General features: G+C 42.5%; 1 protein-coding gene across 1 annotated transcript in view; it reads left to right on the forward strand.

The window, feature by feature from the left end:
- Positions 1–971: 971 nt before the first annotated feature.
- ADCY2 (adenylate cyclase 2) overlaps positions 972–26,382 on the forward strand; it is a gene marked incomplete at its 5' end in the record, with an annotated part of 137,973 nt that continues 112,562 nt past the window's right edge. Inside the window, 7 exons of the mRNA XM_039223317.1 lie at positions 972–1,120; positions 7,161–7,272; positions 13,366–13,493; positions 18,929–19,087; positions 20,507–20,639; positions 22,026–22,199; positions 25,631–25,674. Of these exons, the coding sequence (XP_039079248.1) occupies positions 972–1,120; positions 7,161–7,272; positions 13,366–13,493; positions 18,929–19,087; positions 20,507–20,639; positions 22,026–22,199; positions 25,631–25,674 (899 nt within the window). The remainder of the gene's footprint in view (positions 1,121–7,160; positions 7,273–13,365; positions 13,494–18,928; positions 19,088–20,506; positions 20,640–22,025; positions 22,200–25,630; positions 25,675–26,382) is intronic.

A 26,382-nucleotide genomic window follows, 5' to 3' on the forward strand; every position in this document is an offset into this window, starting at 1 on the left:
CTTTCAAAGAATGCTCTTCTGTAATACTTTCATTCAAGAGTATTGCATATTTTGCTTAAAGAGAATGGGGGAGAATGCCACTCTAAAAGAAGTACATATTAAAGTAAGTGTTGGGGCACCTGGGTGGCTCAGTTGGTTAAGCGTCCGACTTTGGCTCAGGTCATGATCTCACGGTTTGTGGGTTCGAGCCCCGTGTCGGGCTCTGTGCTGACGGCTGGCTCAGAGCCTGGAGCCTTCTTCAGATTCTGTGTCTCCCTCTCCCTCTGACCCTCCCCTACTCACACTGTCTCTCTCTCTCAGAAATAAATAAAACATTAAAAAAAAATTTTTAAATAAAATAAGTGTGATACCATATGCTATTTTTTACTGTCTTTAAAGACCAAAAACACAAGAAAAGCGCCTATTTTATCATTTCTTTGTGCTCCACCTGTAGTCTCTTATACGTGACATTTTACAGATGCTATTTCCTACTCCATCTTTATAGTAGTTTAGAATCGCTAACGGGTATTGAATGGTCATCACAGAGGAAACGAGATATTTGAAAATATTTGACTATCTCATTAATAGGAAATGTGAAATATTTGTTGAAATGCAATAAAGCTTGTCCTTTATCTCTCAAATGAACAGGCAGGCAAAAATGAGTGTTTTCTATCTTAGACTGACCGTTGGCTTGTGGCATTTTTATATCGTTTCTGCTTTACTACTTTAAAATCTAAGTAGATAAATAATATCTGTGGGGGAAATAACTTTGCCTTCCTCTTTTTCTCTACTCCAAAGAATGCATACTTAGCAATCAATAAGTAATAAATAATATAACACACGCTGACCTTAGGAACTTTGATTTTTCTTCAATATGTATTTCTACCATCCATGTTAACTTGTTGGACAGATGAGTGGTGATTTCCAGAATTGCTTGGATGGCCCCTTAATGATTTGAAATCTCTTGGTCTTCCTCCCATGCCTCATCTCAGGAGCGGCTCCTGCTCTCCCTGTTGCCGGCTCACATAGCCATGGAAATGAAAGCTGAGATCATCCAGAGGCTGCAGGGCCCCAAAGCCGGCCAAATGGAAAACACGAACAACTTTCACAACCTCTATGTCAAGCGACACACGAATGTGAGGTACGTATGCTGCTCTGATCCTGCTCCTCAGCGAGGCTGGGGGCCTGTCCGCCACACTGGGGATGTGGTTCACTGGGAGCCCAAGTCTTCCTGAGTCCTGTCTCCCCTGAAACTGTTAACATGGCGACCACCGCACCCTGCCTTCTGCTGCCTCCCAGGGCCTCCACGTGAAGAGAATTTTCTTCACTGTATCAAACCGCGTTGTCCGTCATGGCCCTGCTTTCTGTGGCTGACCTTCCTTCACAAAAGAGGGAGAGGTGGTCTCTCGGGTGCTTATTCTAGGAAGTCCATGGTCCGATCTCATAGCGTCCCCAGAGCCCAGCACACTCGGCACTGTAGTAAGACTGAAGGCAGGGTCATTGGGCTCTTGGTAGAAGAACTGATTCCTCCAGATGAGCTTGGCAGGGCCAGGGCCTCAGTGAATCTAGCACTTCCTGTCCGTCAGGAATGATGGGTTTCTGGGGTGTGGCCAACCAGTGACCCATATCACAGGGGACTGATAGGCACCTTAATGCATTGATAGTGAAAGTTCCTGCTTTCCAAGGCTGCCACAGTCCCGTCTGCTTCCCAGGGAGCCATTCCTGAAATCACAGTGCTTGAAAAACCAGCACGTTATCAGCATGGGACGGAAGTCCAGAAGGAGAACCGGGAGAGGCCTCCTTCTCCCTTAGCTCTGGAGAGGAACAGTGCGGACCCTCACTGGATTCAGCATGGGGTAGGGGTTTCCTTCCGTGCTCCCTGTCTCCCAGCTGCAGGACACAACCCTTCTAGATGCGGGGGCCCAGTCCCTCACTGATCTCTGACTCCCCCACTGCCTCTGTTCCTCATGCCACTCCTTTGGGGTTTATCCTTACCTCCATTCAGTTATGTCACAGTGGTGCTTTTTATTCTCACTAGGTCGTCTCTGTAGGTAACTTGTGCATCTGTTCTCATTCATTCTGCCTTGATATTAACCATCCACCCTGTTCGATAGTTTGAGAACAACAACCACAAACCCAACTACAATTTGCAGAGCAATTGACTAACTGGTCTTCTGCTCTCAAGCCCAGACTCTTTCCAGTGCAAGATCCTGCTTCCAGTCTAGCTGCTGCAAGTCAAGGATTTTTGAAGTTCATTATCAAGAAACAAACTTAACTGCAGTTGAAATACACTGCTAAGAAGAATCTCAGTTTGACCCCAGATTTTAGAATAGCCGTGTAGGGCTGGTGTTAAACGTGGCCCAAGCACGCACAGAACTAAATGTGTGATGAGAAATGCATCTTGGGATGGGAATCACAGAAAAAAGTTGCATGTCAGTAGGAACTAAGGAAGCATTGGATAAATGAAGAATCGGGGGTAAAAAAAAATTTTTTTAGTCCTTACCATTTTGAGAGATTAAAAAAAAATGTATTTCAAGAATATTCACACATGTTAAGGAGTAAGATTATTTAAAACACTGGCTTGCCTTCAAGTTTTTAAGTGTTTCACCTAAAGAATGAAAGAAGAAACATTCTCACGGTATCTGACGTGGTGTATTAACACTAGAAATTGCCTTTCCAGACATAGCTGTCCCCAGATCAGCAATATCTCTCTTATCTCGGGAAATATTTGTACATCATGGATGGAGAATTTAAAGCATATGGTGATAAATGCAGCTGTATCTAAACAGAAACCCAGAATATCTTTAAGTACGTGTGATACAATCCAGGAACAGAGAGACCTATAAAAATGAGTGACCATGTCACCAGCCTCAGGCAGTTGATGAAGGGTCCCATGCTGTCTGACGTAGTTAGCAACTTCTGTGTAACCAAGTTTCTCCAGACCTAGTGGCATAAAACAACAATAGACACCATCTCACAGTTTCTGTGTATGGGACTTCAAGAGCAACTTAGCCTGGTGGCTCTGGCTTACGCTCTTTCATGAGGATTCAGGCTCACCATCGGGCGGGTTGCTTGGGGCTCTGCCTCTCAGGTGACTCCTCAGATAATTTGCAGTTTATCCCAGCTGTTGGCTGGAGGCCTCAGTTCCTCATCCCTGGACCTGTTCACGGGTTGCTGGAGTGTTCTCACCACATGGAAACTCACTTCCCCAGAGTAAGGGATCCAAGAGAGAGAGTCAGAGCGGGGAGCTGCAATTCTTTTAAGATCTAGGCTTTGGAAGCCATTTCTCGAATGTCTTCAGCATCCTCTTGATGACACAGGTCACCCCTAGGCAGTGTGGGAGAGACAGTACAAGAATGTAAGTACCAGGAGGTGAGGCTCTCTGGCGCCATCTTGGAAGCTGACTAGCACACTGGTCGGTCGAGGCAAAGGAGTGCCGTTAGAGATTGTCTAGGACATGTTTGCAGTGTTGGGTTAAATTTAAATTTATAAAGTACAGTTGGGACACTAAAGTAACTAAATACCTAAACCTTAAAAATGTAAAAGCATACGTAAATGGCATGGAGTACCAATTATTTTTATAAGAAAAATGAAAACATATGACTTTTTCATCCAGGACAGGACAGACATAAGCAAAGAGGCAGACATGGTAAATGGATATTACATTGAGTCCAGGCAATACCTGAGGGTTTTTTAGGTTTGTTTTTTTTTAATGAGAATTATTTGGGTGTAGACAGCAAAGATTAGTTAACTTTTAGTTCTGCTTCAGCCATTCATTCAACAAAATGTTTATTCTCTGTTAGTAATACATACTAGCTCTTTACCCTCTAATGTGATGAGAATGTTTATAATAATGAGGAGGAGAGGAATTTTTAGATGTAAGGGTGGCAGCTATCAGTAGCTTCCCATCCTCAGTATGTGTGACACCTTCCACTACTGCTGCAAAATTCACAAACCCAACCCATCTTTGAAAATAAACATGGGTCCTGGCATCCAACACCACCGTCTAATCCCGAAAAACTATCACTTTATCCCTTTCATAGCCAAGATTCTAGAAGGATTTTTCCTTACTCTCTGACTAGTCTTCCTTGTTTTCTCTCCCTCCTCCAATACTCCCCTTCTGACTTCCAACTCCACCAGATCACAGAACCCATTCCTGCCAAACTCACCATCAACTGTCGTGTTCCCAGATCACAGTATGACTTAACTCCTGCGTCTTTATCTCTGACAGGTAAACATGGTTGTCCAGTTTACCTTGCCCTCCCACCTGAAGAACTTTCCCATGACTTAGATGTCATGACATTGTACTCTTTTTTTTTCCCCTACCATCTTCTTTGTGATTTTCTCTTCCCTAAAACTCATCTCTGTATAAGTGAGTATTTTCAGGGCTTTCTTCTAACTCCTCTATGTTCTATCCAATTCTTGCCTGGGACATAGATTATCATCTACATGTTGCTAAGATGCAGAACTCAACCACAGATTTCCCTACTCACTTACCTAATGGATGTTTTCCTCTTGGATGCTCCACCAACACCGCCATCAAACTCAACACAAGCCAAGTTGAACTAGTCATCTTCTCCTACAAGCTTGTTTTCATTTGCTCAGAGCTAGGTTTGTGCCGCACTGCTTAACCAGAAACTGGACCTTTGTCCTTGATGCTTCCATCTCCTAGACACACCACCCACCACATCTGATCGCTAACTGGGCCTCATTCACTCTCTTTCCTACATATTGCCCATATCTGTTCAGTTCTCTCCATTTCCCCTGATGATAGACCTTCCACGGGGCCATTTTGGATTAATGGAACATGGTTCTAACTGACCTGCCTGCCTCCAGGTTGCTGCAGCCAGAGTGATCTTTCTGAAGTGAAAATCTGGTCAGAGTCTGGGTCAGGTACCTTTGTGAACCCACAGAGTACTGTGCTTCCTCTACAATAACCCTTTGCACATGGCATCACGATCACCTGCTTATATTGAATGTCCCTGCTGCCAAGTCACTTAAGGCCATGGTGAGACATGTCCAGCCACCCTGTCTTGGGGTGCTTTAACCCGCTACAAGGCATGACCACACAAGGCACTGTCAACAAGAGGGAAGTGGGTTCAGCCATCCATCCACACATTCTCCCTCCCAATGCTGCCTTGGATTAGACACTTCTCTGAGCTAGTAGAGTTCATTTTCCTCTCTTGGACCATGGCTCAGAGTCTGTGATCCTCACTGCTACAAGGTGCTATGGGGGGAGCAGGGAAGGTTTGATGGCACTATCTGATCATGGGGAGAATGCAGAAACCCCTGCAGCCCTAATTTTCTGGGACCAGAGAGCATTCTCCCCCAATCTGTGCTCATCAGAGGACCAAGTCTTTCCTCCAAGGTGAAGCCAACAGCCTTGTGTTTGCACAGTGAGCAGAGTGTGGCCTGATAGCCATGATCCACTGTTATTTGCCTGAGATCAGGCTGGCTGGTGCCACATTATTTTTGTTATCGTGGCAGAATATACATGACCTAACACAGTTTGAACCCTTTTAATTGTTCAGTGGCAGTGGCATTAGCACTTGCACATTTTTCTGCAGCCATCTCCACCATCCATCTCTAGAACTTCTTCATCCCAAACTGGAGCTCCGTAACCATTCGCCTCCCTCCAGCCTCTGTCACTCTGCTTCCTGTCTCTAGAGTTTGACTCCTCTAGGGATCCCATGTCAGTGGAACCAGACAGTATCTATCCTTTTGTGTCTGGCTTATTTCACTTGGCATAATGTCTTCAAGATTCATCCATATTATAGCATGTGTCAGGATTTCATTTCTTTTGGAGACTGAATAATATTTCACTGTATGGATATACCATAATCTCCTTGTCCATCCATCTGTCAGCAGACACGTGGTTTGTTTCTATCTGTTGACTATTATGAATAACACCACTATGAACGTGGATGTACAAATATCTGTTCAAGTCCCTGCTTCCAGTTCTTTCAGGTAGATACCTAGCAATGGAACTGGTGGGTCATATGGTCACTCAGCTTCGTTTTTGGAAGAACCACCATACTGTTTGCTGTAGTGGCTATGCCATTTTACATTTCCAGCAGCCATGCCTAAGGCTTCCAATTTCTATACACCCTTGACAACACTTGTTACTTTCTATCGCTTCAATAGTGGCCATCCCAATACCCATTGGATGAAGTAGTAGCTATTCTTGCCTCGGGATACATCTTAAACCATATCACCTGAATCTCAAACAGCCAGCAGGAAATTTAGACTTCTTTCTTAGGCCCTTACACAAATCATAAGTATGGTGTTGTGTTGAAACATTGGAATGCACACTCTGGTGCTGTGTTTCCCTCTCCTGACCCTTGAAGTTTAACTAAACAGAGACTCAACACTGAGGAATCTGACATTTGTGCCACCAGCGTGTACATCCCATGAAAGGAAGCTACACTGCCATTTCCTGGGAGGGACTTTCTTGGCCTCCTCACCATCTAGTCCCCCCCAACACACACACACACACACACACACACACACAGTTATCTCTTACACCCTCTATTTTCCTTTATACACTTATTGTCACAGTGATTGGACATTGCTGGTGTCCTTATTTGTTTAATGCATCACCCCAACTACACTCTGAGCTCGAGGGAGATTGACCGTGTCTGCTTCATCCTGGGAAGGAGTCAGTGAGTCAGAACCTTTTGTTAAGTAGTCTTTCTTTTAAGACAATTGTTACTTTCTTTGACTCGGTAAAAAGAGTTTGCTTTTATTATTTTGCTTCTTCTACTTTAGGAATTCCTGTCGTGGAAATGCATGTAACAATTCAAACAGAAGCATAGTCCATTGATATTTGAATTAGGCCAGTGTAATGAACTCTCAGAGCGAATACCACATGAACCAAGGGGGGAGTGCAGGACTGGCCATGAAGGAATAAACGTGACCAGTGAGAATGGACTAGGATGGATAAACTGCATCCAGTGACTTTTTCTTCTCCCATTTTAATTAAAACACTCATCACCATGAAAACATTTTTAATGGGAAAGTTTAGCAAAATGTATATGAATTTCCTATCTGTTGAGATGCCATTTTTTCTTGAGAAATATAAATATAAATGTAAAAAAACCTATATACTCTTTTAATGGACAAAAGCATCATCACTTCTTAACAAATATAAAGCTGCACGTGCTGCCCCTCTTGCTCCACAGTATCCTGTACGCGGACATCGTTGGCTTCACCCGGCTGGCCAGTGACTGCTCCCCAGGAGAGCTGGTCCACATGCTGAACGAGCTCTTTGGAAAGTTCGATCAGATTGCAAAGGTGAGTGTTAGTGAGTCCCTTCCACTTGGAGGATTTATAAAATCTTGGTTTACTTTTCCTCTGGCCCCTTATCAACCTTTTGCTTTCTCGGAGTGCACTATTTAGGAACGGTGTTTACACATTCATGGGGTATACTTGCCCTTGCGCCCTAATGAGTCTCGGCCCTTTCTTGGGGATGAGAAGTGTCGTAGCACATAATTAGCATGTTTGCATCTATTTTTAAAACCTGTGCTTACACAGAACTCAGCACCCATATAGTGAATGCGTTCAAGGTGGTAAGATTTAAGATGCACATCCTTCTTCTCTGTGCTGTTCTAAGCTTCTCTTTTTAGACATTTCGATGACAGGAGCTGGAAACGTGAATGCCTCTCAACCAGTTGTCACTCATCCAGTTGTAATTCATGTAGCCAGCACTCCGGAAGAACCCCTAGTATACGACGCCCATTTTCCACCCAAGCCCTTTATTTACTGTTGTCTCATTTATATGCATTAACCCTTGTGCCCCTTGAACAGAAATGCAAGTTCACTATTTGCCATTCATAAGCTGATGGATGGGGATTTTACAGAGGAAATGGCAACAGGTAATCTAAAATCCATACTGCAACTTGCGTATCTGCTGGGATCATTAGGGCTCCTTGTAGGAAGAGCGATAAACATTTTTTTCATCCCTGCCAGCCCTTTACTTCCATCTCATAACACATTACCGGTCAGCCTCATTCTTTCTTGGAAATGTTTCCAGCAAAAAAAATACTTCATTATGCTTATTACAATGAATTATTTATATACGGAAGAGAGAATTGGTCCCAAATTTAGTTCGCTGCAAGAGTCACCTCATATTTAAACCATAGAGAACATTGCATCCAAGCCTCCTTGGGATAAATGTGGCATGTTCGTGTTCACAGAGTCACTTCTGGGTCAGCCTCCCCACGGGAGATGCCTGACAGGCCATGGCTGGGGCCAGGGGGGGAGGTCTCACTGGGGATTTTAGAAAACCAGTGAGAGTGTAGCCTGGCTTTCTTCCTTTACCAAAGCAAAGGAAAAAGTTGAGGTTTTTGGATGCTTATTTTTTAATGTTTATTTATTGTTGAGAGCAAGACAGACAGAGCACGAGCAGGGGAGGGGCAGAGAGAGAGGGAAACACAGAATCCAAAGCAGGCTCCAGGCTCTGAGCTGTCAGCACAGAGCCCAACATGGGGCTCAGACTCACAAACTGTGAGATCATGACCTGAGCAATCGGACACTTACCCCACTGAGCCACCTAGGTGCCCCTAGATACTCATTTTTTAGAGATTGTTTAAAATGTGAATAATATCTTAAAAGTTTGAATTAATAAAGGGTGATTTTTGTCACATTAGACAGAACCGTGCCAGTCTTGGCAGGTGGATAGCATAGCTCCAGTGCTAACATGGCATTCTCCCTCTGTGCAAGTCCCAGTGTCAGTAGATTCCCTTTTTATAAGGACACCGGTCATAGTGAATTAGCGGCCCACCTGACTCCTGTATGACCTGATCGTAATTAATTATATCTGTAATGAGGTCAAGTTCATAGGCATCTGGTGTTAGGACTTCAACATATGAATTTAGGGAAGACAGAATTCTTTGCTCATAAGAGAAGTACGTACTGTGACTTCTTGTTCCTCTCTGATGATTTTAACAAAGGAATGTCCAAGCAGTACGAGCGTACAGCCTAGGATGGCTTGGTCCATCAACTGTTGGTCGCAGAGGGAGCATGTTTTTGGTACCAGTTCATGCTTCATGGTTAAATAACATGGAAGTGGACAGCATCATAAGCAAATGGCTCAACCAACTGAGTGAATTCTGCATAAAGCATATAACTGAACTAAGGAACTCAAAATCATTGGTCATTCACCGTTATTTTTTAAATTGTTCTAACCACTTTATTGAGGTATAATTGGCATACAAAAAACCATACATATTTGCTATATAACATGTAATGAGCTTGGCCAGAAGCATGTGGAACCATCACCACAATCTATGCCATAAACAAATCCACCATATACAAAAGTCTCCTTTTGCCCTCGTTATTTCTGACTGATGATGATGTGATTAAAACAGTTAACATCAGTTCTACCTTCTTGGCACAGTTTTAAGTATACAGCACAGTATTGTTAACTATAGACACTATGCTATATGGCAGATCTCTAGCCCTTCCTCATCTCACGTAACTAAAACTGTGTACCCTGTGACCAACACCACCCAATTTTCTCCTTCCCTTAGGCCTGGCAACCACCATTCTACTCTCTACTTTTGTGAATTTGACTATGCCTCATATAAGTGAGATTGTGCCCTCTCTATCCTCTGGATATCCTAAACGAAGTCAGGCTTATTTCACTTAGCAAACTGAGTTCAACAGCACGTGAAAAAGACTGTACACAATGACGAATTTGGAATTATTCCTGGGATGCAAGGATGGTTCAACACACATATCAATCAACATGAGAGACTACATTGACAGAATGAAGGATAAAAGTTACATGGTCATCTCAATAGTTGCAGAAAAAGGACTTGACAAAATTAAACACCCTTTCATGTTAAAAACTGGGGGCACCTGGGTGGCTCATTTGGGTTAATCATCTGACTCTTGACTTCAGCTCAGGTCATGATCTCATAGTTCATGAGATAGAGCCCTGTGTCAGGCTGTGCATTAGTAGTGTGGAGCCTGCTTGGGATTCTCTCCCTCTCTCTCAGTGCCTCACCAATTCACGTGCATGTTCTCTTTCTCTCAAAATAAATAAACATAAAAAAAAAAACCTCTTAACTAATAACATATAGAGGAAACTTACATCAACACAATAAAGACATATATGAAAGAAATAAAAGGCACCCAAATCAGAAGGGGAGAAGTAAAATTAGCTCTCTTTGCATTATATAACCCTGTGTGTAGAGGACCCTTAAATGTCCACAAAATTTGTTGGAACTTTCAGACAAATTTGGTAAAGTTGCAGGATACAAAATCAGTGTACAAAAATGGGTTCTGTTTCTTTATACAACAGTGAAGTATCTGAGAAGGAAATGAAGAAAATAGTCCCATTTACATTTGTATCAAAGAGAATAAAATACTTAGAAGTAAACTTAGCCAAGGTGAATGACCTGTATGCTGAAAACTATAAAACCTGGACGAAAGAAATCTAAAAAGACACAAATAAATAGAAAGACATTTCATGTTCATGGGTTGGAAGAACTTATATTGTTAAAATGTACTTCCTACCCTGAGCATCTACAGATTCACTGCAATTCCTAAAAATCCCAGGGGCATTTTCTTACAGAAACAGAAAAAACAATCTAAAATTCATATAGAACCACGAAAGACCCCAAATAGCCAAAGCAATTTGAAGTGAGGAGAACAGGGGCGCCTGGGTGGCTTAGTCGGTTAAGCGTCCGACTTTCGCTTAGGTCATGATCTCGCGGTTCGTGGGTTCGAGCCCCGCGTCGGGCTCTGTGCTGACTGCCAGCTCAGAGCCTGGAGCCTGTTTTGGTCTGTGACTCCCTCTCTCTCTGACCCTCCCCTGCTCACCCTGTCTCTCTCTCTCTCTCCTAGAAATAAAATAAAAAAATTAAATTAAATTAAATTAAAAAAAAATGAAGTGAGGAGAACAAAGTTGGAGGCATCACACTTCCTGATTTCAGAATATATTGTGAAGCCACAAAATTCCAAACAGTATGACACTGGCATTAAAAACAGACATACAGACCAATGGAACAGAATCAAGATCCTAGAAATAAATCCAACATATATATATACAATGAACTGATCTTTAAGAAGAATGCCAAAAACTCACTTTCTTTTTTTTTTTTTTTTACAAATAGTTTATTGTCAAATTAGTTTCTACATAACACTCAGTGCTCATCCCCAAAGTGCCCTCCTTCATGCCCATCTCCCCCTCCCCCCCACATCCATCAGTCCTCAGTTTTTGTCAGCATTCAAGAGTCTCTCATGGTTTGCCTCTCTCCCTTTCCCCCACCATTTCCGCCCCTCTTCTCCCCCTTGGTCCTCCGTCAAGTTCCTCCTAATCCTCCTATACGTGCAAACATATGGTATTTGTCCTTCTCTGCCTGACTTATTTCGCTCAGCATAACACCCTCAAGGTCCATCCATGTTGCTACACAGAAATGCTGAGGCATAGGAGCACATGTACCCCAATGTTCATAGCAGCACTCTCCACAATAGCTAAAACATGGAAAGAGCCTAAGTGTCCATCAAAAGAAGAATGGATCAAGAAGATGTGGTTTATCTATACCATGGAATACTACATGGCAATGAGAAACAATGAAATCTGGCCATGTGTAGCAAAAACTCACTTTCATTAAACTTGGTGTTTTCAAGGTTCAGGATATCTATTTAGGAAGTATGAGACAGAAGCTCTGTGAATACTTAATTGTCTACCTTTTTATTACTTAATGATATTTATAATCAGAAATTACCAAGCCCATCATCTATAGCCCCATAGAAAAGAATGAAAACATGCCCTAACTTGTGTACTCTCTATCAGACAAGGCAAGAAATATGAAAAATCTTCAACAAACCTAACACCCACTTAAGAACAAGATGTTATGTTCATTTTATTATTTCAGATTTGTTCAGTTTATACGTAAGCCTGTGTTCATGTTTAGAAAGAAGCAGCATCTGTGTTTGGCATATCTTCATTTTTTGCTTCTTTTTCCTTTCTTTTTCTTTTTTTTCCTTAGGGATGAGTCTATAAAATAACTAGAGAAGTTAGAAATGCATGTAGGGTTAATGCGTATGAATGAAGTTAATCTCAGTATCATAATATAAAAAAAACCGAGCCAAGAAAACTAATGAGTCCAATTTTGTATCAAAATAGTTTAACCTAAGTTCAGAATTAACTTTTAAATTACTTGGCCACGTTGGATGGTACCATATTTTATTGTGGGGATGTTTATCAGAAGCTATATTCTGCAGGTAAGAATCAGCTTCAGCTTTAAAATAAATGAGGAAGGGGGCACCTGGGTGGCTTAGTCGGTTAAGCGTCCGACTTTTCGCTTGGGTCATGATCTCGCGATCGTGGGTTCAAGCCCTGCGTCGGGCTCTGTGCTGACTGCCAGCTCAGAACCTGGAGCCTGTTTCAGAGTCTGTGATTCCCTCTCTCTCTGACCCTCCCCTGCTCACGCTGTCTCTCTCTCTCTCTCTCTCCAAGAAATAAATAAAAACATTAAAAATTTTTTTTTAAATAAATGAGGAGGTGCCTGGGTGTCTCAGTCCATTAAGCATCTGACTTCAGCTCAGGTCATGATTTCGCAGTTTGTGGGTTCGAGCCTCACAAGGGGCTCTGTGCTGACAGATCAGAGCCTGGAGTCTGCTTCGGATTCTGTGTCTCCCTCTTTCTGTCCCTCCTTCACTTGCACTCTGTCTCTCTCTCCCTCAAAAATAAACGTTAAAAGTGTTTTTAAATAAATATAACACAAAACAATAAAATAAAAGAAATAAAGGAGCGCCTGGATGGCTCATTTTGTTAAGCGTCTAACTTCATACTAAGGTCATGATCTCACTGTCTGTGAGTTCGAGCCCCACACCAGGCTCTGTGCTGACAGCTAAGAGCCTGGATCCTACTTCACATTCTATATCTCCCTCTCTCTCTGTCCCTCCTCTGCTCTCTCTCTCTCTCTCTCTGTCTCTCTCTCAACTGAATAAACATTAAAAAAAAAAAGCATGAAAGAAAGAAAACCATGAGCATAGTAGGAAAAGACATGCAATTCTAATTCCAGTCAAGTTCTGGTCATCATTTACTTTGCTTGGAATATTTCATTTCACCGTCAATATTTGGGATGTTTGGACTGAAGAGAATGATCTTATCATTATACTCTTCTGCTGCTGTTACATGTAAATCATTCCAGAGCATTCTCTCTGCTTTTCTCTCCGTCCAAGAAGGAAATGAGGGTGAGGGTGACTCATTTTTGTTGGGTGATGAAGGGAAACCCAACCGCTGGTCACTTCTGTCCCCACAAACCCTGGTCACTGCCACCCCCTGTCAGTAGAACTAGCACCTGATGATAATTTAGAAAATCTAAACCATTATGTCGGCACTAAGTGCAATTCTCTGATCTCTTCTTCCAGGAGAATGAATGCATGAGAATAAAAATTTTGGGAGACTGCTACTACTGTGTGTCCGGACTCCCCATATCTCTCCCAAACCATGCCAAGAATTGTGTGAAAATGGGGCTGGATATGTGTGAAGCCATAAAGTAAGTGTAACGCTTAATAGGACCCTTTGTAACTGTCTAATACTCTCGACTTAGAATTCTCACTCACGACTGTTCTGTTTTTCTAAGTGCACGGTTAGCACTAGCCTTAGATGACAGCAAGACGAAGATAGAAATCTACGTGCAGGGATGGTTTGGGTGGTTTCAGAAGTGATTCTTTTTAACTTAAATATCTACTCTGAACTTAAGGAAGAAGTCTGTGCTTATCATGAGACAAAAAACTTATTTGTTTAAAGGTTTTATTTAAATTCTGGTTATTTAGGGGCGCCTGGGTGGCTCAGTTGGTTAAGCGTGTGACTTCAGCTCAGGTCACAATCTTGTGGTTTGAGTTCGAGCCCCACGTCAAGCTCTGTGCTGACAGCTTGGAGCATGGAGCCTGCACTTCAGATCCTGTGTCTCCCTCTCTCTCTGCACCTCCCCTGCTCACGCTGTGTGTGTGTGTGTGTGTGTGTGTGTGTCTCAAAGATAAATAAACATTTAAAAAGTTTAATAATTTTTTTTTAAAAAACCTCTGGTTAGTTAACATACCGTGTAATACTAGTTTCAGGCATATAACGTAATGATTCAAAACTTTTCTGCAAACAATTTCTGACAAACAGTATGGTGAAACTAGGTTGCCAGGGAGAGCCAGACTGCAGTTAATATAAAAATCCAGTCCAAAATTATTGCATCTAGTCAAAAATGCTCAGTTCTAAAATTTTAATTTCAGTTTATATCCATAGGGTGTGTTTTCATCATAATTTTAGAGAAAATTTACTTACATAGAATAATATTATAGGTGACAAATACCAGATAAAAGTGTAAGGTATAAAGTTAATGTTTTATATTAAAAAGTCCCACAGTGTACTCTCATAATGCCTTTGGTAGAAGCCAGAATATTCTTCTAAATGGTAAAAGCACTTGTTTGTTGTTTATAGGGTTGAAAGATTTTAGTTTATTGGGTTTTTTGATTGCCTATTTTGGTCAAGTGATGCTACCCTATCCTCCACATGTTTTCAGTCTACACAGGACAGGAAGTAAGGTAGATGTTCTATCTCCTTGCCTCAGAGTTAGAGTAAGTGGGGCTTTCAGTGGGGAAGCAACAAGTCAAGCTGTCACGTGTCTGCTGGTCACGTGATGAGGTGGCCCGCAAGGTTTGTGTGTGGCTTTCCCGGGAATAAATACTGAAGCCTACACTGCCTCCATTGAGTGTGGGAAGCCTCAGGCATCCAGATCCCAAGCTCTGACCACTGTGGACGGAAGAGCACTGGGAGGCAGATGAATTAAGTGGGACTGAAGAGAGAAGACGGAAGGCCTAGCCCGTGTGGCCTCTGCTTCCCACCCGGAATACATTGTGTGCGAATAACCTTGTTCTTCCTGCTTCTCCCCATAAGTAACTCGTGTGTCTTCTCCGACACGAAAAATATTTTTACCTTGTTTCCAAGGTAATTAACTAATTCCGACACCATGGGTCTAGACCATGGAAGTGAATCTACTCAGTAAAGCCAATAGGTTTTCTCAAATTTGTAACCCACCCCAGAAAGCAAACTCGGTGTTAGTTTCGAAAACGGGATGAAATGGGTTCTAACGGAGGAAAGCATTTTTTCTGGATTTCTTTTGCCAGTTGATGTGGAAAGACTTTATAAAAGACAAATGTACTTATTGTGTACGTGAGTAATATATTGGTTTGAATGATCCACCCTTTCACTGAAATTTTATTTCTGCTTCTGAATCAACTGTTTCAAGTTCTGCTATTTTTCCCAAACTCCAGCACATTGAAGAGCTTTTTGGAGAAAGAATATTTACATGCTGTCCACTTGCATGTCACCAGTTCATCAGTAATTTTTTTCTGTTATACTTTTTACTGTGGCAAAATATACATAGCATAAATGTTGCCCTTTTACAATTTTACATGTACAATTCAGTGGCCTTAAGCACATTTAAAATGTGGACGACCGTCACCACTGTCTACATCCGGGACTTCATTGTCATGCCAAGCAGAAACCTCATACCCATTAAGCAATGACTCCCGTTCTTCTGTCTTCTCAGCACCGAGCTCCTTTTCTCATTTCTGTCTATGAATTTGCCTTTTCTAGTTATTTCTTATGAGCGGAATCACAATATTTGTTGTTTAGAGTGTGGCTTATTTCACATAGTATCACATTTTCAAGGTTCATCCACGTTGCGGACTGTGTCAGTACTTCATTCCTTTTAATAGTGGAATAAGATCCCACTGTATGTATAGATCGCTTTTGTTCCTCCATCCACCATAGATGTATAAGTCCTATCTCACGTGTCCAGAATCTCAGTGCCGTTAAAAGATTTGAGGAGACTTTCCAGAACTCTTGCTTATAAACTAAATTTAAGCTTCAAATTAGGCAATGGTTGTGTCTCTCTGTGAGCTGCCACTCCTTGACCACGGGCTTCCACGTGGTCTCTCTGTTATAGATCATCTGTGCAGCTCATATGCATTTGACAAAATAATCAGTAATGGGTTATTTTGTTGCATGTCCAATAAAGGGCAGAAAAAGAGAGGGTATCTCAGCAATTGTCAGGAATTCTTTGTTCTTCTAACCTACAAGGGCAAATATTTCTGTTCCCACTTATTGAACCATAAGATGAGGATGAATACAAGAATTCTAATTTTTTACGCTGATGGACAGAAAGGGTACACTTGCACTTGGAATTTTGCTATGTTATCTCAGGTTTTTCGTAGGAATAAGCAACATGGATTGAAGAACATTTGTTTGTATTTTTCCTCCATGTTTGGACCTCCACACCTGGTCAGCACCTCATTCTGTTAGCTAAGGACCATGGGAAAGCTCATTAGCTGTGGTTTGGAATATTCCCAAGGCTTAGAGAGATTTTTTTTCCCCCTGTCATTAAAGTATAAACTGTTTTTAATCAGAAAAGTAGTACGCAGGGCCCTGACTTTATAAGTGACGAAGGTTCCTCTTAAACTGAAAAAATTGTCCACTGTAATTTTTAAGTCTGTTTATTCATTCATTCATTCATTCATTCATTCATTTTGAGGCAGGGGGAAGCATGAGCAGAGGAGGGGCAGAGAGAGAGAATCACAGGCAGTTTCCATGCACAGGGCTTGAACTCAACGAACCATGAGATCATGACCTAAGTGAAAATCAAGAGCCAAATGCTAAACTGACTGAGCCATTGGTCTCAGGCACCCAGATGGTCTACTATTATTGCAAGCTTTAAGCAACTATTTCAGTGTTTTTCTATAGATCACCCAGGTTGCATCCAAATCCATTAAAACATTTGGTCGGTCAATTCATTTGAACCCCTGAACAAACCATTTTTCTAAAAAAGACGTCAAGGACATGGAGATCATTTTAAAGAGTGATACCTTTCATGAGTCAGTTCTATAACAATGACTAATAACCACGGACTGTGTCAGCGAACCTCTTATTCCCTCCCGACTTTTTGCCGACCATAGTTGGTCAACAGAAATGCCATGTGGTTGGAACTGTTCTGTCTCAATAACAGAAAATCTTAAGAACAATGATAGGTTCTACGATAAACTTTTCAGGATCATTATTCCCCAAAGACAGAAACACAGTAAATCCTTCAGAAATGGCCAGCATCGATTATTAAACTTATACCAAGTGTCTATGTTTGTACTACACCTTGAACCCCCTGATGGGTATACAGACCACTCAGCCCAGGTCTCTGTCTTCATGGGGCTGATACTCTGAGAGCAGGTGTGGACACAGGTAGGGAGTTTGGACTGTACTTAGAGAGACTGGAGCACAGAGGTGGGGTTCCCACATCAACTGAGGAGAAAGCGGAAGGCCTTTCCGGATGAGGTCATGCCTAGGCCGCTGATGGAAGAACAGTGCCAGCTGGCCACGTGATACACCTGTGCCTTATCAGGAAAGAGAGGCTCAGGGCAGTGAGGAGCAGAGAGGGACCACCAGGAGCACAGGCCGAGTTTTGGACCATATAGTCCCTAGGCAGCCATTGCTGATGGAGGATGGAGGGATGGGGCGTGGCTCTCCAATGGCATGTTGAGGCTCTGGCCCATCATGTGGATGGAAATGAAGAATTTGTATGAATTGCTAGTACCAAATAGGTTGTGATCGGTTTCGTGAAGAAACAGAACAGGATAATAAGGAAGGAAAAAGGGAAGGGAAGGGAAGAGAGGGGAGGGGAGGGGAGGGGCAGGGACATCATTTTAGATTCTTTTCACAGGAAACCATTTCTTTTTACACTGGATCCATTTCTTACCATTTTTAGCTTGCTCAAATGATGTCATTTTATCATGGAAAGATGATATCCAGGCTACGTCATTTTACGATGCTTATTTACTACAGCCCACACCTGGTGATCTTCTCTCTGCTGGGTTGCAATCAACGTCATTGCTTCCTTCCACATTTCCTCTGGGGCAGTTCTCTCCATGTACAGAGGGACACCTCCCTGTACTTGCAGTAATATTTTAATTGATAAATGTATTTAGCTGGCAGAAATAAACAAGCATTTTTCCATTTGCCGTTAAAAGAAGTTCTTCATTTGTCTCTGTAAATGAGTTGCTCTTAGGGTCCTGAAGTATTTTTCAAATGATTTTTTAAAATTAGCTTCTTTTTAAAAATTTTTTTCATGTGTATTCATTTTTTGAGAGAGAGAGACACACAGGGAGCATGAGCGGGGGAGGGGCAGAGAGAGAGGGAGACACAGAATCTGAAGCAGGCTCCGGGTTCTGAGCTGTCAGCACAGAGCCAGAGGCATGGCTCCAGCTCACAAACCACAACTGTCATGACCTGGCGCTCCCCCCGACTGAGCCACGCAGACACCCCTAAAGTTAGTTTCTTTTTAATGACAACTTACGCACTATTAAAATTTTCAAGGAGTTTTGTTGTTGTTAAAGAATGTGCACAATTGAAGCACTCCAAAGTCATGGTTAGTTTGTTATATTCCTATTCAGGATGAAGTCATTATTAGGCTCATTAAATCAGCCATCTTGTCTCTTATCGGCAGAAAATATGCATTGGAGATGTACGTTTGTGCTAAGTGCCAGAATCCTATATGGCATCTCAGACCATTTCTGACAATAGGAGGCGATGTCACACGAGTCTAGGGTGGAAATTCGGAGCAGGTGTCTGCACGTGACCGGTGCCTGATACATATATTTGTTGAAAAAGTAGAAGCTGCAGCCAAAACGCTCATCAGTGCCGACAGTCTGGCCTGAGGTGTGTGTAGAAGCCACCGCGTGGGAGCTTTTGGTCCAGGGTTGGAGTAGCCAGGAAGAAAAGCCCTTTCTCCTGGCTCAGAGCTGTGACCTTCTGCCCCAGGAAGAAGCCAGGACTGTATTCCCAACAGCCTGAGAAATTCCGAGCAAATAAAAATGCCCTGAAATTGGCCAAGAGTTCCAGGATTCTAGAAGAGGGCGTTCCCGGAAGTGACGTTGCCTTCCTCCTCTACAGGAAAGTGAGGGACGCCACCGGCGTGGACATCAACATGCGCGTCGGAGTGCATTCTGGGAACGTCCTCTGCGGCGTGATTGGTCTGCAGAAGTGGCAGTACGACGTGTGGTCACATGACGTTACGTTGGCCAATCACATGGAAGCTGGCGGGGTCCCTGGGTAAGGCAGGACTGGGTATCTCCTCCCGCCGTCCGCATGGTTAGAAGTCACGCCAGCGAGGGGTTAACAAGGGCCTGACTGCTCAGTGTCTCATGGCTTCTGTTGCCCCTGTGATCCCGTGTTACCCCTGCCCGGTGACCTCTTTTTTTTTTTTTTTTTTACAAAGAGTTTATTGTCAAGTTGGTTTCCATATAACACCCAGTGCTCAACCCCACAAGTGCCCTCCTCCATGCCCATCCCCTCTCCCCCCCACATCCATCAGTCCTCAGTTTGTTCTCAGCATTCAAGAGTCTCTCATGGTTTGCCTCTCTCCCTTTCCCCCACCATTTCCCCCCTTCTTCTCCCCCATGGTCCTCCGTTAAGTTCCTCCTAATCCTCCTATACGTGCAAACATATGATATTTGTCCTTCTCTGCCTGACTTATTTCGCTCAGCATAACACCCTCAAGGTCCATCCATGTTGCTACACATGGCCAGATTTCATTGTTTTTCATTGCCATGTAGTATTCCATTGTATAGGTGAACCACATCTTGATCCATTCATCTGTTGATGGACACTTAGGCTCTTTCCATGTTTTAGCTATTGTGGAGAGTGCTGCTATGGACATTGGGGTATATGTGCTCCTATGCCTCAGCATTTCTGTATCCCTTGGGTAAATTCCTAGCAGTGCTATTGCTGGGTCATAGGGGAGTTCTGTTGTTAGTTTCCTGAGGAACCTCCACACTGTTTTCCAGAGGACCTCTTAACGTTAATCTGATAAACTTGAACTCTCAGGTCGCGCTCAATTCCACCACCCCACGACCCATGGTCAAAGACTCTGGATATCAGATCCTAAATTATTTTTATTTGCAAATTTATAAATAGTCCCCAAAGTGAAAGATGTTTTGTAATGCAGTGCAGATAGGCACTATTTCTCTACGACCCGGACCTCTGAAACCAGTAATACTGAAATGAAGACGCTGTAGCAGCCACCTGTGGCTGGAAGAGCGTATTTCAGACGAGGATTTTAATGCAAGTGCTGTAATTTGGAGAAGGGTGGGAAGCATGGAAATAAGTGATCCATACTTGTGTACAGAGCAGCATACTCTGAAAATATCCTTACACTCAAAACTTCAATGTGATCGACTTCTATTTGCTGTAATTCACCACACTCACCATGCAGGTTTCTGTAAATGCAGAGAAGGTCCAAATGTTAATATCTCACAGAGGCTGTGAGCATCTGTCCAGAGCCCGGTTTAATAAAATGTAAACCTGTGTTACAGTCAATTTTACCAAGAACATACAGCCTTATACAACCTTTCCTTCATGGGGGAAGTTGTGGGGAGGGAGAAGTTATTATTTCTGAAATCAAAAATAAATTAAAAAATCTTCATGTTTATCCATATTTATCTTGATTCTGGTTTTGAAATGGAATTTCAGACGTGTTCACATTTCTTCTGTCACCTTGGAGCACTTGAATGGCGCTTATAAAGTGGAGGAAGGAGATGGGGATATCAGAGACCCATATTTAAAACAGCACCTGGTGAAAACCTACTTTGTAATCAACCCCAAGGTCAGTTCTGTAAAGAGTCTATAATTAGCCTATGACTTCTGTGATTAAAAGGGAAAAGGGCAAATTACTGATACAGGTAAGTGTTTTTAGTCATGAATCAGTTTAATGTTTTACTAGTCTTTGCCTCTAAAATTACTTTAACTGCATATGGCAGTTTAATAATAGAACATGTTTTATAATAAAAAATTAAAACATTATAGAAACCATTGGAAAAAGTGCTTGCTTATCGGATATATTACTGTCTGTATGACAGGTTGTATGTGTTAGTCAATGTATAAGTTAGTCGACGATGCTTCTGAAAGTCCCTCAGTGTGCCCACGCTGGCAATTGGGAAATTACATGAGGAGAAAAGGTTTTTCTCAGGAATTAAGATGATAAAAATCTAATGAGATGAAGTAGGATGAACATAGAAGAAGAAGGAAAGGAAGAAATTTCTGAAAGATTAACCACTCAATGTCATAGATACGTTCATGTAAAGTACGTGTATGTAGAGACATGGTTAACTTGGATGCAATAAAATCCTTCATTACCTGGAAAACTATCCAAGCTACCCAGAGAGTTAGGAGCTGTCTCTTATTGTGTTCACACCAACTGTCAGGCCAGAGCAAGGGCTCGGAGCGCTCATTTCTCGTAGCCCTTCTCAAATTCCTGCCAAATGTGTGTCGCTGCTATTTACAGACTAAGAATCTGAAGCTCCTAGGGGTTATGTAACTTCTCTCAAGTCACACAGCTGGTACATGCAGTATATCAGCAGGAAGCACCTCTGAACTGTCAAAACTAGTAGCACAAAATCAACAAGATCAAGTGTATGGATGTTGACTCGTGGTTGCCTTCCTGAAACTCCAGGTGCGCTTTGGAGACACCCCTCCAGCTAACTTGACAGTTGATTTAGAGACAGACATGTGATAGTCAGGAAGACTTGTGGGGTGATAGGCAGAGGGAGGAATAAAAAAAAAATGTATACAAAGAACATCGTGTTCAGGCAACGAACACTAGAACACGGATGAGTAAGACCGTTTAGCATCGGAAAACAGCCCCAGTCTCTTAACACCTGTCACTTTAGGAAACCACAATCATCAAGAAACAGTTGAAGCAGATCAGCCTATCTTGTTTAAGAATTTACTTTATAAAACTGGAAATGGCTATTATTTTTTCCTAAGTTTAAACTACAGTTATGTTTGCTCTCCGGGGGGGGGGGGGGGGGGGGAATCACTCCGCTCAAGCAGCTTGTGACACTGGGAACCAGTCACAATGAAGGAGTGAGGACGGGCGTCGCAGAGAGTGAGGGGATGATGTGGGAGGAATTCGCTTAGTTGGGGCGAGGGAGCAGGAAGAAGGTCCACCCGTTTGGTCTGCCGTGTGTAATGCTTCGTTTCTCGGCCCAAGGGGGAACGGCGGAGTCCTCACCTCTTCAGACCTCGCCACACCCTCGATGGAGCCAAGATGAGGGCCTCCGTCCGCATGACCCGGTACCTGGAGTCCTGGGGGGCCGCCAAGCCCTTTGCGCACCTGCATCACCGGGACAGCATGACCACGGAGAACGGCAAGATCAGCACCACGGTGAGCTCTCCCCGCGCTCCAGAGCGCAGGCGCGCCAGACCCAACCTAGTTGTCTAGAACAGAACACTGGATATCTCCTGTCAAAATCACTTTGGTCTGTGATGAAACAAGCGTGAGCCCTTCTCGTCCTTGGAGCGACCCCTTACAAACAGCTCTCAAGGTGTGAATGAGTGCCAGGCTCGCCTTGCTTGAGGTTTGAACCAGAGTGATTTTACGTTACAACTTTATACCCCAGGACCAGCTTCCTTACTTGTTATTTAATTCGGTATTAGTAACTAAATACAATTGAACTTTTTTGTGGTGGTATTTTGTTTATTTGTTCGCTCTCAGGAAGTAAGAAAGCCTGGGCGTCCTAATAAAAGAACGGATGAAGGCGTCGCGCCCTTACGGTTTGAATCGCTACATCCAGACCGTCTTTTCGTTGTGGAAATGTTCATGCTGTGCCAGGGGCTGTGAATGTTCTATTGTTGTAGCTCCTTATTTACATAACTCCAACTTCTAACAGATAATAAAGTGCCAAAGCTCCTTGAAACAGGGACACTTTCAATAAGATGGCTGAAATGCAGATAGAAAATAGAAAGACCCACAGGGGGCCAGAAAACTAAATGTGGCGAAGCACTTAGAGTAATCCCAATAGCGTTGTTAGATTTTAAAACGGTCTCTGAGTAAAATTTCACATATCATGGCATTAATTGTAGTAGAGATGCAGTTGAGGCAGAAAAGAAAATGAATTGTTACATAACCCTCATTGACAAGAAGAAACCCCTCAGGTTGTTAGGTGACCGTGAACTTTGCCAGTGTTCACCTGTGCTCCCTATGTCCCAGCAGCTCACAGTAATGACACCCAAACCCCTCAGATCCACATACTTGTTTTGACTTGGTTATATCTTTCGTCTCAACTTCCCCAGTGTTTTTTCCCAACTCACAAGTAAAGCGATCTGACAGAAGGTCACATCCATCCATCAACCGGGGAGACTGCCAGCACAGGTCCAAGAGCAGCTTCCAGTCTGTTGGGAAGAGAGAAACCATGAGTAGGAAATGAGGCAACAGACAAGATCATCTCCGCTGCTGCTGAGATCAATGATGATGAAAATGAAATGGAGCTGTCTTTGGGAAGGAATGGCATAGCTACTCTGGGGAAGTCTCAGAGAAGGAGAGCAGTAAATCAGGGAGGAGGTAGAGAAGATCAATCCACTGGTCCCAGCATAGAAATGAGTTGAAGTCTACCGGGGGTAGAGAGGGGGCCGATGTGGTGGTAGTCTCATCAACAGTAAGGAACGGGGGTCGTCAAGGATGAGATGCACTGAGGTAATTGTGTGTAATCCAGTCTAAGTGTAATGAGAAGTCATCAGAGGATCTTAAGCAAGGGAAGGGCATGGCATAATTAATACTTTAGAGAACTGGAGCAAGAGTTCAGGGCACCAGGGGCAAGTGATGCCCGAAGATATCCTAAGATTTTAGTTGTGGAAGGAATGAGAAGCAAGTTCAGGGTCTAATTTGAACTTAGGGCAAGTGATACTTGGTAACAGAGTGGATGTGCTCCAAAATGAGGATCCATGAGGAAGCTACATGTTTTGGCTGCACACTTGGAAGAATTAGCCGAGATGACCAATACTGAGGGGAAAGCAGGCGATTTTAGATGGAAAAATCAAGACTTTGCTGATGGACATCTTCAAGTCGATGTGCCTTTTAAACATCTCCATCCAATTCCATCCCAAGTTGGGTGTGCAAGTCAGAACACACAGGGAAGCACCAAGCTTGAGAGGGAAAGAAGCCTCCCAGCATTTAGAGCCATTAGAGGGAAAGTATTCCAGGATGGGAGTCTCCAGTTGTCCATGAAAGTCAATGCTTCTGACGCTCTTATGAACAATGATAATAATTTAGATGCTTTTGCTTCACCACTGCATTTGTTATCAGAGCCCATGGCTAATAAGCATACCTCCAGCTGACAGTTAACTATGCACCAGTATTGACTTGCTTGGTTTTCAAGAAATAAGAATCATATATAAATATGAGAACGTGCTTTTCTGTGCTGTTTTGTTTGCTGTTTCTGATGCTATTTTGAGGGGTGTTATTGATGCTGTTGTGGTTGCTTGCTTATCATTCTTTATTGTCCCAAGACTTAAGCATGACTGTCCCCCCACAGGAGAGATTACAGGCTGACTGTAATCTATTGGCATGTGTTCATGAAGACACCTTCCTCAAGAGACAGTTAAAACTGTCTAGTGCTTCTGGCTTTATGTGTAAAAATTCTGACGTTGTGTGTAAAAATTGGAAGATCTCTTGAACAAACACAACTTTGTTAATTGGCTGGTCTCTGCATTTTCAGATACAGAGTCTAGGGACCACGTTAGCAGCAATGTAGGCCATCTTAAGAAAATCCCAGGGCTTTGTTTAGCACAGGAAGCCTATAGGACATTTGCTTGGCTGTGTCCATTACCCACTTTGCGAAAGACCCCATGGTCATTCTTATTAATACATTCCAGAGTCAAACTGTATCATTGCCGGAAGTTCTTTCTTTCTGCATCCCCAGTGCAGAACTCCACTGACTCTTGATTCAACATTGATAGAGCTGGTAAATAATGCATTATTTTACCTTATGTAATAAAACTTGGAGTTCAGCTATTTTTAAAATAATATACTTACCTTTCCCTAGGCTAAATACATTTCCTAATCTAACGCTGTAGATAAAGCAGCAAAGCAAAGTTTCTTTGGAGCCACTTGGAGCAGCTTTGTCTCAACTTTTAATTTCCACCACAAATGTATAAAGGGAGGTCTTCTGGGTTTTTGTAAGTCTACCAGGAGCACGTGGCGGGTCCCCCCACTGATAAGCCCTGACCAGTGTCTTTCACCCAGTCCCTTTTCAGAAACTACTGACACTCATGTGTGGATTTCTTCTTTTTGATCAATGAGTCATGATGTTGCATACTTTGCCGAGGGCACTGTCTCTTAACAGCCCAGCTCAGGGATGACGCTTGACTGTAGATTTCGGGGTAACATTTGTGTTTTCAAGAACTTTTGAATATCTGTCTGACATCAGACTACATTTTCACAGGATTGTAAGCTGTCTGCAGAAACTCTCACAGCAGTTACATGAGGGCCCTTGTTGGAAATCGTGTCTGCAAATATCAGGATGTAAATTTTAAAATTCCAGACAACAGTTCTGATATTTCCAACAGATCTGATCTTCTGTCAGATCACATAAACCAAGAGTTTATAGATGATGCCAATATTCCAAGTATAAACTGAGGCTTTAATCTTTTTCACATTTAAAATTAAGCTCTTCTTTCCACGGGGATAATTGTTTGTTACCTAAATGATGCTCTCCATGATAAAAGAAAAAATAATGTTATACATCATTATCCCAACATCATTCTTTGAAGCATGTGTTTTTTGGAAACTAATAATCTTTTTTTTCCCTCTTTAAATAGGATGTGCCAATGGGTCAGCATAATTTCCAAAATCGTACCTTAAGGTATGGTATTTGTCCCACTTTCTGATGTTAAAGGCTTGGTTTTTTTTCAATATTTCTGAAAGTAATTATCATCAATTAGAGTAACTTTGAAGGCCACTTTTCCAAAAAGAGCAGCTCCTTGTGAAAAGCCCAATTCAATTGCTTTTAGCTTCTAAAAACATAATTATTAGTGTGATGTTACTAGGTTTAAAAGAGGGAATGGTAAATACCTTAGAACTTTAAATTGTTTTCCTTAAAAAATGACTCTTCTTAACATTAATATGGAGTAAAACAACTGGAATTTTTTTAAATGAGTATGTTGCTTAAAATTACTTGTGTGTGTGTGTGTGTGTGTGTGTGTGTGTGTGTGTGTGTGTGTAATCCTGGAGATAAAAGCAAGAGAAGTCCAGCCTTTCTATAGTGAAAAGAAGGCCTGCTTGACCTGCTCAAAGAAAAGAAAAAAAGCTTCACACAAGTGTCCAGTGTCCACAGGTCCCCTGTCACCATCGACCACAGAATCACAGTCACTGACTCTTTTTCACTTTCCTCTGGTTTTGGGGTTCAGTTTTTCACATCAGTGTTCATTGGGGGAGTTAAATATTCCTTATTGAAGTCATTCGGATAGTTCATGAAAAGCCCAAGACTTCAGTCAGCCTTTCTTTTCCCACAGAGAAGTGAGTTTATTCTGTAGAAAGTGGATTGTAGCCAAGTAAAATTAAACACAATTAG

Source organism: Hyaena hyaena, unplaced genomic scaffold (assembly GCF_003009895.1).
Source record: "Hyaena hyaena isolate Hyena2069 unplaced genomic scaffold, ASM300989v1 scaffold_1324, whole genome shotgun sequence".
Lineage (NCBI taxonomy): Eukaryota > Metazoa > Chordata > Mammalia > Carnivora > Hyaenidae > Hyaena > Hyaena hyaena.